The sequence below is a fragment of the Neolamprologus brichardi genome, chromosome 17, assembly GCF_056152115.1.
Source record: "Neolamprologus brichardi isolate AB-2024 chromosome 17, ASM5615211v1, whole genome shotgun sequence".
NCBI lineage: Eukaryota > Metazoa > Chordata > Actinopteri > Cichliformes > Cichlidae > Neolamprologus > Neolamprologus brichardi.
This window is the reverse complement of record NC_142120.1, coordinates 10,249,183-10,263,492: the sequence shown is the minus strand read 5'-3', so window position 1 is coordinate 10,263,492 and position 14,310 is coordinate 10,249,183. Positions and strand designations below refer to the sequence as shown.

The 14,310-nt window shown below is 38.6% G+C and overlaps 1 protein-coding gene across 6 annotated transcripts in view; it reads right to left on the bottom strand.

Moving 5' to 3' along the window:
• ptpn12 (protein tyrosine phosphatase non-receptor type 12) overlaps positions 1-14,310 on the bottom strand; it is a 54,090-nt gene that overhangs the window by 22,663 nt on the left and 17,117 nt on the right. For all 6 annotated transcript variants that reach the window (XM_087830320.1, XM_087830319.1, XM_087830321.1 and 3 more), the window contains exons 2-10: positions 7,175-7,283; positions 5,616-5,692; positions 5,374-5,469; positions 3,756-3,794; positions 3,387-3,458; positions 3,194-3,253; positions 2,209-2,351; positions 1,352-1,418; positions 1,189-1,266 (exon numbers count right to left, since the gene is read on the bottom strand). In XM_087830320.1, coding sequence (XP_087686446.1) covers positions 1,189-1,266; positions 1,352-1,418; positions 2,209-2,351; positions 3,194-3,253; positions 3,387-3,458; positions 3,756-3,794; positions 5,374-5,469; positions 5,616-5,692; positions 7,175-7,283 — 741 coding nt within the window. The remainder of the gene's footprint in view (positions 1-1,188; positions 1,267-1,351; positions 1,419-2,208; positions 2,352-3,193; positions 3,254-3,386; positions 3,459-3,755; positions 3,795-5,373; positions 5,470-5,615; positions 5,693-7,174; positions 7,284-14,310) is intronic.

Sequence of the window (14,310 nt, the reverse complement as noted above, 5' to 3'; positions counted from 1 at the left end):
GGTATGTAGCAAAACGAGATGAGAATGAAGGGGGCGACCTTTAACAGGAAATAAGCTTATTATTACAGCTGTGCATTCGAACATTATAACCTTAAAAGAACAGAAGGTTAACAAGATATCTTTTCCAAATCTTGCAGAAATACAGTTTAACACTTCAGTTATATGATAACATGCCTTTTAAAAAAAATTACGATGAAGGAAATGAAAATCTACTTGGCAGCCATTACCACACATACATTACAGCCAGGCGATCAAGGTTCACATCGACATTAAACAAACTTTATCCTGCAGACACAGAACAAACTGTGTGGTGTCTGTCTGGTTGAACCCATGTGACAAAGGAGCAGAAGACTGTCCAAAGAATTCCCACTGAGGGAGTGTTCGTGCTGACTTTAATTACCTCCTGCCTGCGGCACTCTACCTAAGTGCCACTTCTCGTCTAAACCGAACAGATTATTTCCCACAACCGAGTATTAGGGCCACATAAAAAAAAATATTTAAAAATTGTGTGCAATTTGAGAAGAAAGTCAAAATGTGGAGATTACAGTTGCCAATGCCACGGCTCATATACACTCTACAAAACGCTTTGTGTAGATGAGTCAGTGAAACTAACTGATCAGCTGTCCTATCGCGTCTTGTGATCCCACTAGTATCCTTTCACCTGCCCATTTCATTTTGGACAAATCTGGCCAAGTCCTCCAACTTTGTGTTTGCTTTTTTTTCTTCTTCAGTGTTCTTTTACTTATCACACCACTGTGTTTATGTGCTAAAAGAGAAATTACTTCCTTTTAAATGAAACCAAGTACGATCTCACTAACTCATCGACACAAGGCATTTTGTAGAGGGTATAGCAGCTGTGGCAGTTTGTCTTGAAACATCTCCATATTTTGACTTTATTCTCAAAATGTAAATGTAATGTTTTTCTTAAAGTGGCTCTAATACTTCTTCATAATTTCCAGTAACAAGAACACATCTAATACAGAAAAAAAACTATATATAAAAAGTGTGTTATGTATGACGACGTCTAGAGTTCATGACCTCAGGGCCATGGTTGTGCTTGGCAGCATTAAAGCTTCTGAGGACTGATTAGCATTTCTGTGCTAGTATGGAACTAGTAAATAAATTATCGCTCTGTATAAACATCCGTTTCATTAATTTACATCTGTAATGAAAGCTAAGACAACAAACCTTGGTTTGAACAGCCGAGTGTCGCTGTGTCCTCATCTCTTGGATCAACCGGAATACATTAAAATCTTCTGGAATTTTCTTTACAACGTTAAAAGAGAATTAAAAGAAATGTTAAAATCGCTCTAATGTGTACATTTGCACAGGTAAGTGTGTGGTGACATACCCCGGCTTTGAGGAGGTTCCATGTGTAGTCAATAGCACAGATAGCTCCTGTCCTCCCACAGCCTGCACTGTGATTAGTGGAAACACACACATATACACAAATAAGCTTTTGTTGTATCAGTGCACTAGTTAACTAGATTTCTATCACTGAGAAGCATCTGCTCTTTTTGTATGTTGTTTGCATGTGTGTAATAACACCTCATCCAGACAGGAAGGAGACAGGAGCCTCACAGAAGCACACACACACACAAAAAAAAAAAAAAAAAATCATAAAAAGTGATCTCACGCTGTCAGCAAGCATTCTGCTACTATAAAGAGTACCGTTTCTCCACACAAACAGCGCACATCAACCCACACAAAGCATCTTAACAGATGCAGAGATGCAGCTTTAAGTCCTGCTGTGTAACAGAGGAACCAGGAAATGTCCTCAGGCTGCTCATTATAGCTGATTACACACACATGGAGACGAGTGTGTGCATTGTGTGTGTGTGTGTGTGTGTGTGTGTGTGTGTGTGTGTGTGTGTGTGTGTGTACACCTATGCATGTGCGCAGCAGAAAACTAGAAACTGTGGGCTTGTAATTATTCTGCTTTTGTTTACACTCAAGTTGATAACTTTACCATTTAAGCTTCTTACTGTACTATACTGATAATATTTACATTTGAAGCCTAGAACTAGAAGCCTAGAAGTCTCCAGCTTCAGTAAATTGGGTAAAACCTGCTTTGTTTAAAGCAATTAAGCATTTTACATTAATCCATTTTTAGAAATTTCATATATTTCACATATTAACTGAATTTCACCAAAACAACAAAACCCCTTTAACTCAATTTCAGCTAAGAGTAGATGCATGCATAACTACCTGCAGTGTACACATATTGGGACATCATTGTTCTCTTGGTATTCTCTCATCAGCCCAATCATATCCAAAATGGAATCAAATGATGAGGGGACGTCATGATCCGGCCAGTTCATATAATGGAACTGCGTTATCCTACGAGATTCCTGCAGGAAAACAAACGTTGATAACTGAGTGGAGAGTCAGATGAAAGCTGGTTCAATGGTGAAGGAGTGAAACTATGATATGCCATGAACAATGTTGCCAAACTGAATCTTTAAAAAAAAACAAAAAAAAAAAAACTTTATTGACACAGAGTTTAAGTATAATCCCACCCCATGGACCTCCAACGTGTCCACAAAGGAAACGGTTTTTCAAACTAACCCAAACAGCTCTCTCCAGATGCATCTGTAGTCTGCAGTATTCAAGCCTGAAGACGGTGCATCAGATCTGGAGCATGACCAGCTGTTTTATTTTTGTTTGGATGTTTTTTAAAAAACAAAAACAAACAAACCCTCACACACACACACACACACACAAAAAACCCCTAAACAAACAAATAGAAAAAAAAAACAAGAATGCAGCGTGACTGTGACTGTCTATGCAGACCTGTCAGGATATTGCACTGCAACAGCCTGAGACGTCTGAAGGATGTTTGTGGTCATTCAGCACAAACGGGAATTTTTTAATGCACCAATCGTCCTGCGTGTAACATTTGGCTCCTGGTCAAATGGCTCCTTTTTTCTCAAACTCAAATTTAAAGGTTGGCGTTTAGATGCATGCAAGCTGTTGAAGGGCGACTTTGGGTTTATGGCTGCAAAAAGCAAGCCTAAGTTGACTTATATACAGCTGTTATTTGTTGGAAAACATGTGGATATGAAGTTTATTTGTAGGCAATCCTGTCGCTATTGTGATGTAGCGTTATCTGAAAGTTAACACTTACTTTAGACTGGTTTCTTGACAAACTACATTAGGTATTAATGAAGAGGCCTCGAGAGAAAGCACTTACATTTTCATACTGTGCTGTCAAAGTCCTGATGAAGTAGTCTGTTCTGGCCTGCTCTGATTCCTAGAAAACAAAAACATGTGAGAAAAGAGGCAGTCCCAAAACCCAGACCTGCTACGTGCCTTCTTTTTGTTTTTAGACACTCGTCTCACACACACACAGACAGAGCTGTATCATCACAGATTTGTCTACTTACATAGGAGATTCTGAAAGGGCCAAAGCTCATAGGCTGCTCCCCCTGCATCGGGAAATACCGCTCACACTTTTTCTAACCAGAGAAGAAAAGTTAGCATTGGCTGAGAACAAAATAGGAGACAGACACCACAGCTTCCTGTGAACACACACTTTCAGATTCAAAATAAACAATTAATGTGACATGTAGAACATAGATGGTGACAGATATAAGTGACTAATTATGTGCTTACTATAGCCATACGTGCAAGCAATATAGAGCTCGAAATAAGTGATCAGTGTGAATTTACATCGTCTCTTTCCACAAACATTTTTTTATTAGAAAAAAGAAAAGCGGTTGTGATTTTACATGTGCAAAAATGTGCACACTTACTCTTCCCATCTCAAACTCTCGACACGCCATCACAATAACCTGCGAAGACACAAAAAGGAAGGATTACAATATAAACATTTAGGCTCTCAAAACTAAAAACGCAGATTTTTATTCATTCCTGCGTGCTCAGATTTAAGAGTTAGAGAAACTAAGCAGAGCATCCTTCACGTTTGATCGCACATTTCCATGCAGCTGCATTTCAGGTCATTCCCTTTGATCCTACAGGAGTAATTATCAAAGCTGCAGACTCATCCCTCTTCATAGCACTAGTTAAACCTAATCATAGCCCTCCCTCTTCTCATCTTTGTCCATCTGGTTACAGCATAAGCACTCTCCATCTGCCTCTTAATTCCTGACGACACAATTAAATATTTATTTTGAGTATCTTCATTATTACAGTCTTACTTCGTACACTTAATTTATTTAACCGCCACTAATGTCAACCTTTTGTTCTTCCAAATCTGCACTCTTGGAAAGAGTAAGCGCTCATTTAAAAGAAAACAAACAAACAAAAAAAGCAGAATTCAATTTTACATTAAAAAAAAAAAAAAAAGTCTTCTGTTAGCTGCGGCCAGTTCTTGCAGCATTTTGCAAAAACACATTAGGTAATAAACCCTCTCTTCCTCTTCAGCCACCCTGCTAACAAAAGATCCTCCAGCAGTACAGCGGTTTTTATGCTTTTTGTGGCTAGCTTGCCAAATACTTGCACTGTTAAGGTGCCATTTCCAGCTCTTGCAGCACCACCTCTTGCCCTTGCTATTGTGCTCTTCTAGTGGTCACTCGCAGTACTGCAACAAAACAGTCAACGCAACACCCCGAAGCATTTTTCCCCCCTCATAGAGCTCGATTACTAAAAAGACATCTTTAAACTATTGAACTGAACTGCTTTACCATTCCCGTTATAGAATATAACCTATAACCTAACCTTAACCTTATATATTGTAACCCTTACAGAGCCTAGAAAGGTTTGTTTTACTGGCAGTATATTAATGTAAAGTAACATTTCGAGCAAGCCGACTCGCTCAGAGACTAGTATAGCATCAACATCGACAGTACTATTTACTGATTTAAGAATCCAACATTCCGATATATCAGCTGATATTTATGTGTGACATGTGTAGTCATTTTTCTGCTTGTTTATGCTCTGCTCAGACAACTCCGCCCTCTGGTGGACAAACTATTCAACAAGAAGGTTGAAGGGTGTTTCTTTGATCTCTTCATCATTTTTAAAAATATTTTATTTATTATATATTATAAATGCCATTATTTATAAATTGGCAAATAACCAGGTTCTAGTTTTAAAGATCAAATCAATGCTTTTTAATTCCATTTAAGTCCTCAGTAGATAAAAGTTTACATTGCTGAAATTGGATCAAATCACTGCAAAGAAGCCAATAATCAGATATCCAGTCTATTAATGAAGACGGGAAGAAAAAAAACCCCATCAAGTACATCCAAACTGTAAGGATTTACACATCAGACTTTTCCTGCTCTCTTTACCTTCAGCGTTTTAGCTCAAAAACAGCACTTAGATACACGATTCAATTGTTCACAATGAGAAAAACAAAAAAAATATCTCCATCCATTGACTTCCAGTCTTCTAGTAAGGAAAACTCACAGCAACGTTGTATTCCCAGATCATCCTCCAGAAGTCGATGACAGTGTTCGGCAGTGGACCCTGAGTTGCAATATAGGCCTCTGGGCCATCCATACCCTGAAAGCAGAGAAAACATGTTCACCGATCAATTATATTAGCACATTCAGCGAGGATTAATCACATGACTCAGTACACTATGAGAACTTTTCCACTAAACAGTAAACAACATGCCAGAGAACATGGTAAAGTAACTTGACATTTACCTTAATGAAGTTAGCATTGATGTAATCTGTGTCCTGATTGGTTGTTTTTAGCTTCAGCTTCACTCTACTGTGATCAACTGGGGAGGAAATGGAAAGAAATATTTTCTCTATTAAAACATTTTCTTCTTATTGAAACAAAAATAAACAAAAAATGAATGAGGATATAGGTGGGAACAAGTAAAATATGTGATATAATGGACACAGTATTATTCTCCATTTTTATGTACAGTGCGTGTGTGCGCATACACATCTGTCACAGATGAACCAGTTTTTCCTTTGCCTTGTCAGCAACCCATTCACTAAAAGCCTTAATGAATGAATGGATGGATGGACAGAGGAGAAAAGCAGGATAAAGGTATAAAAAGTAGGACAGATGTTGGGTCACGTAAGCTTCCCCCCGAGGTTATTATTAAGTACCGCAAGACCTCTGTGTAGGAAACCATTGCATGACCTACGGTAGCTGTAGCTGCTATAAATGGATCTCTAAATATACTTTCTGTTATTTTCTAAATTTCATTCATTTAACCAAATAGTTAGAATAAAATCCTCAAAGTAAACACGAGCAGGTGACAATATCTAAAAAGATATTTGACATTTGTTGGGGCTGTTACCACCTTTAACTGAACACCGTTTTCTCTGGTGTACAGTGACCTTTAAAGCTGAGCTGATATGTGCGTGACGCTTATAAGCTGCTTGTCATGCAGGGAGCAAAGTTTCATATAGATTATATTGTCAGGCAACACTTCTGATCAAAACGCCAAGTGAAAGCACGGTGTGTTTATCAACTACAGTCATGAAAAAGATGCAGAATGATAAGCTAGTGCAGCACATTTGGCCTTGATCTTTGCATACATAAAGGCCAGATGTGCATTTTGATAAACAAGATGCCAACCGGAAGGAGTAAAGCAAAAATCGTCCACGCCTATTTTTACCTACTCATAGGCAGCACACAACCACCAAAACCCACAACAATGCTAAACATTAGGCTCCATTTAAATCCTTGTTTATAGCAGCACTGTAGCGTAGCAGGGAGGCGCATTAATGCAAAGGCATGGTGTGACCAAAAAGTTTCCATAAAAATCCAAAGTTAATTTATTGTGCACCTCCAATTCTCCTCCCCTTTTCAGAGTTAACTAGGTAAGTAGCGTCTCCAAAGGTCTGAAGGTTTGGGTATTCCAAATTACCAGAATTTGCTCATTTTGTCCCCTTTGTCCTCCCCATGTCTTCTTAGTATGAAGAAGCCTTGTCTATTAATTTTTGATTGAATACATTGAAAGTTAAAAAAACAAGAACTAAATCACGTGGAAGCTATGAAATAAATTCTAAGCTAAAGAAAAAAGTTGACATCTTTACATGCCAACCCCAACTTTTATCCTGTTTTCTTAAAAGAAAGTGGATAAATCAGCAGTGGCTCCATTCACCGAGTTGCCAGTATAACATACAAGAAAAGTACATCGAAAAGTAACATGGCCATAAATTTTTTATTAGTTTCACCTGTTTCTGATAAGTTCAAATATGTCCTGTGGGAAAGAATCTTTCATCTGTGGAACATGACTTACATGGCAGTATATCTTTATATCTGTTCTTCTTCACATTCTCCTCTCTCTCCCCTATGTTGGTCGGGTAGATCTTCTCTGTCCGGTATTTGGTAGATAACCGTCGTAACCGCTAAAAACAAACAAGAAAACAGGACATAGACTGTAAAACACTGCTTTTCTCTTTAGCAGTTAGACATTTACCATGTGAAGTGGTTAAAAGTATGAACTGGTCTTCAAATAGAAGAACTCAAACACTGATTATTGCAATGACTGGTGCGCCTCTGTTTGAGAGGAAATATGATAAGACAGCAGGGTCAATCAGTGATACAAGTCAGACACAAGTCAGCCTATCAACATCAGTATCACTCAAGAGAGAAAACTGGTGAGCTCAAATGAGAAAGCAAGCACTAGACAACAGCGCTAAAATCCCCAACACAAAACAAAAAAATAAAACTTACAGATGATGGTTAATAGACAGTGTTCAGTGCTCCCAACATACTCTTTCTTTAGGCTGTCAACCGGGGTATATATCTGGTAACTCATTACAGCATTTTCATTTTTAGTTTTTATCTGTCTGAGAGAAGACCACCCACAATTCACATATTCGTGGGAAATAACCCCGATCTTGTTGTGAAAGTTTATTTGTTGATTACCAGCCCACATTCCAGATCAAGGCACCAAAAACTTGGCTAGCACGTTGCCTGTAGTTTGTATGGAAGATGCTGAACTGCAAATGCTTGCCTTCTACCTGCCTACTAATACTAACCAGGCCTTCAAAGTAAAAAAAAAAAGTCTCGCTTTAACACTGCAATCAACACATTTCATTCTTATTCTGAAGGCCACCCGTCACGTGTCACGCTTTTCACATTCTCACCACCACTTGACGAGTAGTTGCCAAGTCACTGAGGACAAGTCTGCATTTTTCATGCCAACTACAGGCAACGGCAGCAACCAAAGCAATTGCAAAGAGTTTCTCAGTGTACCAGCATTTCTCTTTGTGACCAATTTTACATAGTGACTGCGAGTTCCCCAGGTGTTCACCAGTAATGATCAAGGCACATACCTTTCCAGGGGATTCGTGAGGTTCCCGTGGTTGCCGGTAGGTAGCATAACAACAGCAGTGGCTGCAATGACTTTAGACATGCTTGCAAAAGTATGGGTCGACTATCGTAGGACATATACCATGCGTCCAGAGGTGTACACATCGAGCACTTGTAAACATTGCAATATATTCAGCCACGTATTTTAACCTTTACTGCAAGCTTTTATGTCCACAACTTGTTTCCGTCAGCTCCACTCCAAGCCCGAGTGCGTGCAAGGAGCTGAAAAGGTTTGATCCGTGCATCCTTGTTCATTTAAGAAAGCATGTGCGCCTTCTTTCATTGCATCCACTCGAGCCAGACCGAAACTAAATCTGTGGGAAACATGTTTCACTTCAGTGTTTGTCTTAGCTTAGATACAAGCTGGTTATTCCCATTTATAACACAGAAATGCTATTTTATCCGTCCTTCTACGCTGACATCACTATTAATACCATTACACCACAGTCTCACACACACGAACTCCCAGTCCTCTCTGTGTGACAGTGCATAAAGTTAAGTGTGGCCAAATCTAATAGTGGCTGACACTGATGAAGACACACTCAGTTAATGGGAAAAGGGAAGAGCACAAGTACGTGGGTCTCTTGTGTGACAGCAGGCCAGAGCTTAGCTAGCTGTCCTTGAACACTGCAGGCAAGGATGAGGATCTCTTTACAAAAGGAGAACACTATACAGGGGCCATATTTTCTTCTGTTTACTCGTGTAACTACAGTCATTATGTGTTGGGCTTCGGGCGTTTGCAAAATGAAGGTGACCTACACTCAACACTGAAAGTACCATTTGTGGCCACAGAAGACTGAATCTGACAGCGTAGGCAAAGAGCAGAGCTAAAAAAAAAAAAGCAGCTTAATACACTATAAAATGACTTTTCAATGAGTCTCTTTATTGTCAAGACAACTGCTACTGTGATAGAAAATGACATCAGGAAGAGGACAAAAAATTTTAATTTAAAGAACCACATTTTATTAAGCCTATTCTGAATCCTCCTTTGTTTTTTTAATCTTCATTCAGGTCTTAAGTTAAGAGTTTAACAGTGAAAGTCTAAAGAAACTTCAAAAGCACAGCAAAACTTTTGTGCCATTATAAAACTGTTGCTGCTGAAGTTAGATAGCATTTGCATGGTGTCACTCTCAAGGGCCTTAAAAAAAAAAAAAGATATTTCTGAAGTTGGTTTAATCTCTTTCCTCTTGGTTATTCAGACATTGAGGAAATTAGGAATCTCTCCACTTTTCCTGCCTCTCTCTCTCTCTCTCTCTCTCTCTCTCTCTCTCTGTAAGTCTGAGAAAGTCGGCGTGGGCGTTCAGGCTTCTGGAGCCTCGTGTGAAAAATGGTCCCACCTCTTCTCTCTGGCTTTCCTCCTGTTACTGTAGCACGGCACTGCACACCCCAACTCCTTGTGTTTCTTCTTCATTTCACTTTTGTAACAACTTCAGTGCTAGTGGACATATTAGCATAGAATAAATGTGACATTTCAAAAAAAAAGACTACACTTGATTTTTCAAAATCTACAATGCTTACAGAAGTATTAGGTAGTGGTTTCTGTGCATCAGTTTTTTCTTCATTCGTAAATAATTAAAGCATTTCTGACTTCCAGAAAGTTGTCTTTTAAATCTTTTTATATTTTCTGAGCACAGCACACACCAATCCCCCCAATGACATGATCAGTTTTTCAAAATTTAATTTACGAACTGACGGAGAGAAAAGGAGCGCGAAACAGAGACCGTGGGCGGCAACACAGCTGTGCATGTGTGTGTGTGGTAATAGCGTTAGAGCTCCTCTGGCCTCATGTGAATTACATTTGCAACAGAGGTCTGCTTCTGTGTTGGGCCACAGCCCGGGCAGACATGCACACAAACACACTCTCACACAGACACAGACACAAAACGAGTAGAGAAGTCAGGCAGTAATGATGATAAGTAGCTTCCCTTTGTAGCCCCTTTTGTTTCATTTACAGGAAACCCGGGGAATCAAATTCATTTTCCCATTAAATCCTGTGGATTTAGACATTCAGCGGCACCTGGCGTACAGATTTTTTGCCCCCTTAATCACCCATTTTAATCTTGAATGACAGAATATATTATCTGCCAGTTAGTTAGGACAAACCAAGCAGTAACAGCAGCTACACTCAAAATTTCTGCAAAATTAACTCTAGGGCAGGGGTGTGCAGCATAAGGCCTAAGGGCCAGAATCGACCTGGCACAGACTCAATATCGGCCCACTGTATGGCTTTGGAAAATGTGAAGGAGAGCGTCAATTTTGTACTTCCCCCATGGCCATTCAAACCACACCAAAATAATTAAATAAGAGATAAAGAATTAAATGACAGAAACGTTCCAGTGTTTCACTATTTAAGAGCTCTATTTCAATTTAATTTAATTTTTTAGGTGGATAGTTCTGGTATCTTCTGTTTTATAGTTACAAGACAGTCTGGGCAATGAGCTACTTACTCTATAAGCCAAGGGAGACAAGCTGATAGATGTTTTTAATTTACTACAGCAGTATTTCTTTATCATGTAGAAAAACTGAGATGTAATGTTGAAATTACAAGTCTTCTTTTTCTTTAAATATATCTGAGGTATATAATGTGTAGTTAAACTTTGAGTTTTTACTCCAGTGGATAGCTTTGCATCGTTCACAGTTCGATGTAACTCATAATCTTATTCTGTGAGATGATAAAAGGTCCTTAGTTCACTCACTGTCTATCATGCTGCTATAAGGCAACCCTACCGTTAAGCAATCTTCTTATGGTAGACACAAAAAAGGTATTTTTTGGACAGCAAGTGGCTTCTTGATTACATTTTAAGGATACCTGTTCAGTGACATAACCCAGAGCCAAAAGTAGTAAAACCTGCCTGGCAATCTGAAACTTTAGCTTTTAGCTAACAAGGATTAGCAACACACAAATTTACTATAATAACAATCATAAATATTTGTAACTGATACGTTTTATTATCCCAGGTTTCACACAGTCACTGATAACAAATGTGTAAAATTATACTGAAATTCTTAAATATAATTAAAAGCATGTATGCAAAACCAGTAGTTATAAGTCACGAATGCATCATAGAGCGCTATCTTCACTGACAGCGCCTTTATTTATCACTTGTTAATCTGCTGATAGAGCAGGCTGACTTGTCTGTGGAGTGTCACTTACAACAATTACAGGAATGGCAACTAGGAACTGCTTCCAAATTGTCTACTCCATCAAAATATATGCCTTTAAATGTATCAGTTCCTTTAATCAACGCTAGCATATTTTCTGAGAAGTTGTGCAACAATGGATGTAAACTCAACATGGCTTTTTTCCCCTCTTCACTACACAGACAACTGAAAATGAATTAATGAAACAACCAACAAAAGATCAACCCTATAAAGGCACTTGTTTCAGTATCAGTCCTTAGTTATAATTACTAATATTATTACCAGTTAAAACCACTTGTTTAATTGAAAGCCTATGTGATTTGAGGCAGAGTAAAAAGATACCTCTATAATATTAGAAGAAGATTAGATGAAGAAAATGTTAACAGTACTCCAATCAGTCCTGTGAAAAGCTGAGCTCACACCCGCACGGCTTCCATAGTAATTAAGAGGTTAAGTAGCAGCTAGGTGTTGCTAATCAAATATACCTGATTAATTGACAAACTTGTCAATTAAGGCAAAAGTTTCATTTGCAGTTTGTAGCTCTGGGGCATTCTGGTGGGTTAACATCTTGCCACAATCTTCTTAGGAGGAGATGTTCCAGAAAATTCCCCACAAGATTAGACAATGCTTAGAGAAATTGGAAAAAACAAAACAAACAAACAAAAAGCCCCAAGTGCTACATCTCACACTCACACTCTGCAGGCCTCGATTAGCTTGTTAAATGTTGAAGTTCACCCCAGTATAATTAAAAACAGACTGAACAAGAATAGCTTGTTCGGAAGCGTTGAAAAGGGGAAGTCTCTTATTATAAAAACAAAACGAAACATAGCAACACAGTTTAGGTTTGCAAAGTTGCATCTGAACAAACCACAAGACTCCTGGAACAATGACCTTTTACAGACAAGACCAAAGTGGAGCTGTTTGGTCATACTGCGCAGCACCATGTTTGTTAAAAACCAAACACAGCATATCTGTACAAACAACTCATACCAACTATAGAGCACGGCGGTGGAGGGGAGATGATTTGGGCTTATTTTTCCAGCCACAGGACGTGCGCACCTCGCAGTCACTGATCGTGAACTCCTCTGTAAACTATTCTAGAGTCTAGACTGAGAACACCAGTTCAAAAGCTAAAGCTTAAATCAAGATTGTATCATGCAACAGGACAACGTTCAAGCACATCAACAAATCTACAACAGAACGGCCGACGAAGAAAAGAATCAGGATGTTTCAATGGTCCAGTCAAAGTCAAGGCTTCAACCTGACTGAAATGCTGTGGTGGGACCTTAAGAGAGCTGTGCATAAATAAATGGCTGTAAACCTCAATGAACTACAACACTGTAAAAAAGCATGAGCCAAAATTCTTCCATCAATGATGTGAGACACTCAGAAAATCATATAAATTATTATTTCAATCAATTTCAATCAAAAGGCAATTTGTGCAAAAAATTCTCGCCCAGAAAAGGGAGTTAGCTGAAAAAAACAAAAACAAAACAACTCTTGAGCTTTTTGTTTCTTTTACACAAACTACAAATGTGGCAGTTTAGGAAATTTCAAAACAGCCATAACTCTCCACGATTTATGTTTACTGTGAGAGATGTGTTTGCACTGTTTACATATTTCTTTTGTCGTTCAAACTAAGCATGTTTCTTTCACTGTCATTTATCACTCAGTATCACTACAGATTAACAAAAAATAAAATGCTGCTTTACCTTGTCCTAAATTTTATTTCCAATTATTCTTACATACAACACAGACACACACCAAAGCATGTGTGTCCTCTCACAAATAATTTCAATGTCTGAAGAACTGAAGAGTGTGACGTTTATAAAACAAACTAACAAGAGAAGTGAAGTGTAAGAAAATTCAAGTGAAAAAAAAGAGGAAATCAGAGCTTGTGTAGTTCAGATAAAGGAGAAAAAGTGATCTGAGGTCAAATATAAAAAGAAAGCGAAGGCAGCAGGAAAAGATGGAGGGAGAAAGGGGAAGCAAAGGACAAGGAGAGAGTCGAGGCTTTCAAGAGGCTCATGATAACTAAGCTAATGGGTTCTTTTATTCTTGTTCCCGACTTTATTCACAAGCTCCCGTTGTACTCCGTCGCTTCACACTAGCGTCTGTTCTGAATGGAGAAGGTGGGGGCGAAGAAAAGTAAATATCCCTGTTTCTATTGGGATTCAAGTGCACTCCTCTGTTCAAGTCTTGTTTGTTATCTAGCAGACGGTGGATGTATCGTTTCTGCCAAAGAGCACCTCTGGGTGGGAGAAATTAAGCAAGAAAAAAATAAAGCCGATTTTGATTTATTGTAACAGTAATAAATATAAATTCAACAGAGAATAATCCATTTAGTACCACGTTTAAACAAATGAGAACCAGGATTCAGCGCTAGTTGATATATGCCTTAAAATGAATCAGCTGTTAAATAAACTTCATGCCAACTTAAGAGTTTCAGCAGTACTGTACTGATTTCATCCCAGCTGATCACAACAATGACTGGTGGCAATTTTAAACCAAGAAATACAACTGCCTATAACTCTTCTACCCTCAGGAAAGATGTCAGCACAATGAAAAACACAGGTACCACCACAGGAAACTGCTGTGTTCTCGGAAAAACTTGTGACAGGTCCTGTGGTTTTCACACCCCTAAAGTCATCACATCATTCTCGTGTACAAAGTTGAAATTTTAAAATCACGTAATGCTTTCAATACATTTCTGTTTTAGCTTCTGCCTTTTTCTTTAAAAAATAAAAAATAAAAATTGGTCACCTACTATGACATTTGCGGGCTCTGATTGTTTAGGCGCCACTCACCAAGAGGTGCCAGCTAGCAAAACCTTCACCTGCAGATGTTTGAAGCAGAAGAAAGCGAGGCTACGTTTTGACAGTACACGCTTCGTCATCGTTCACAAGCTGGGTTGCG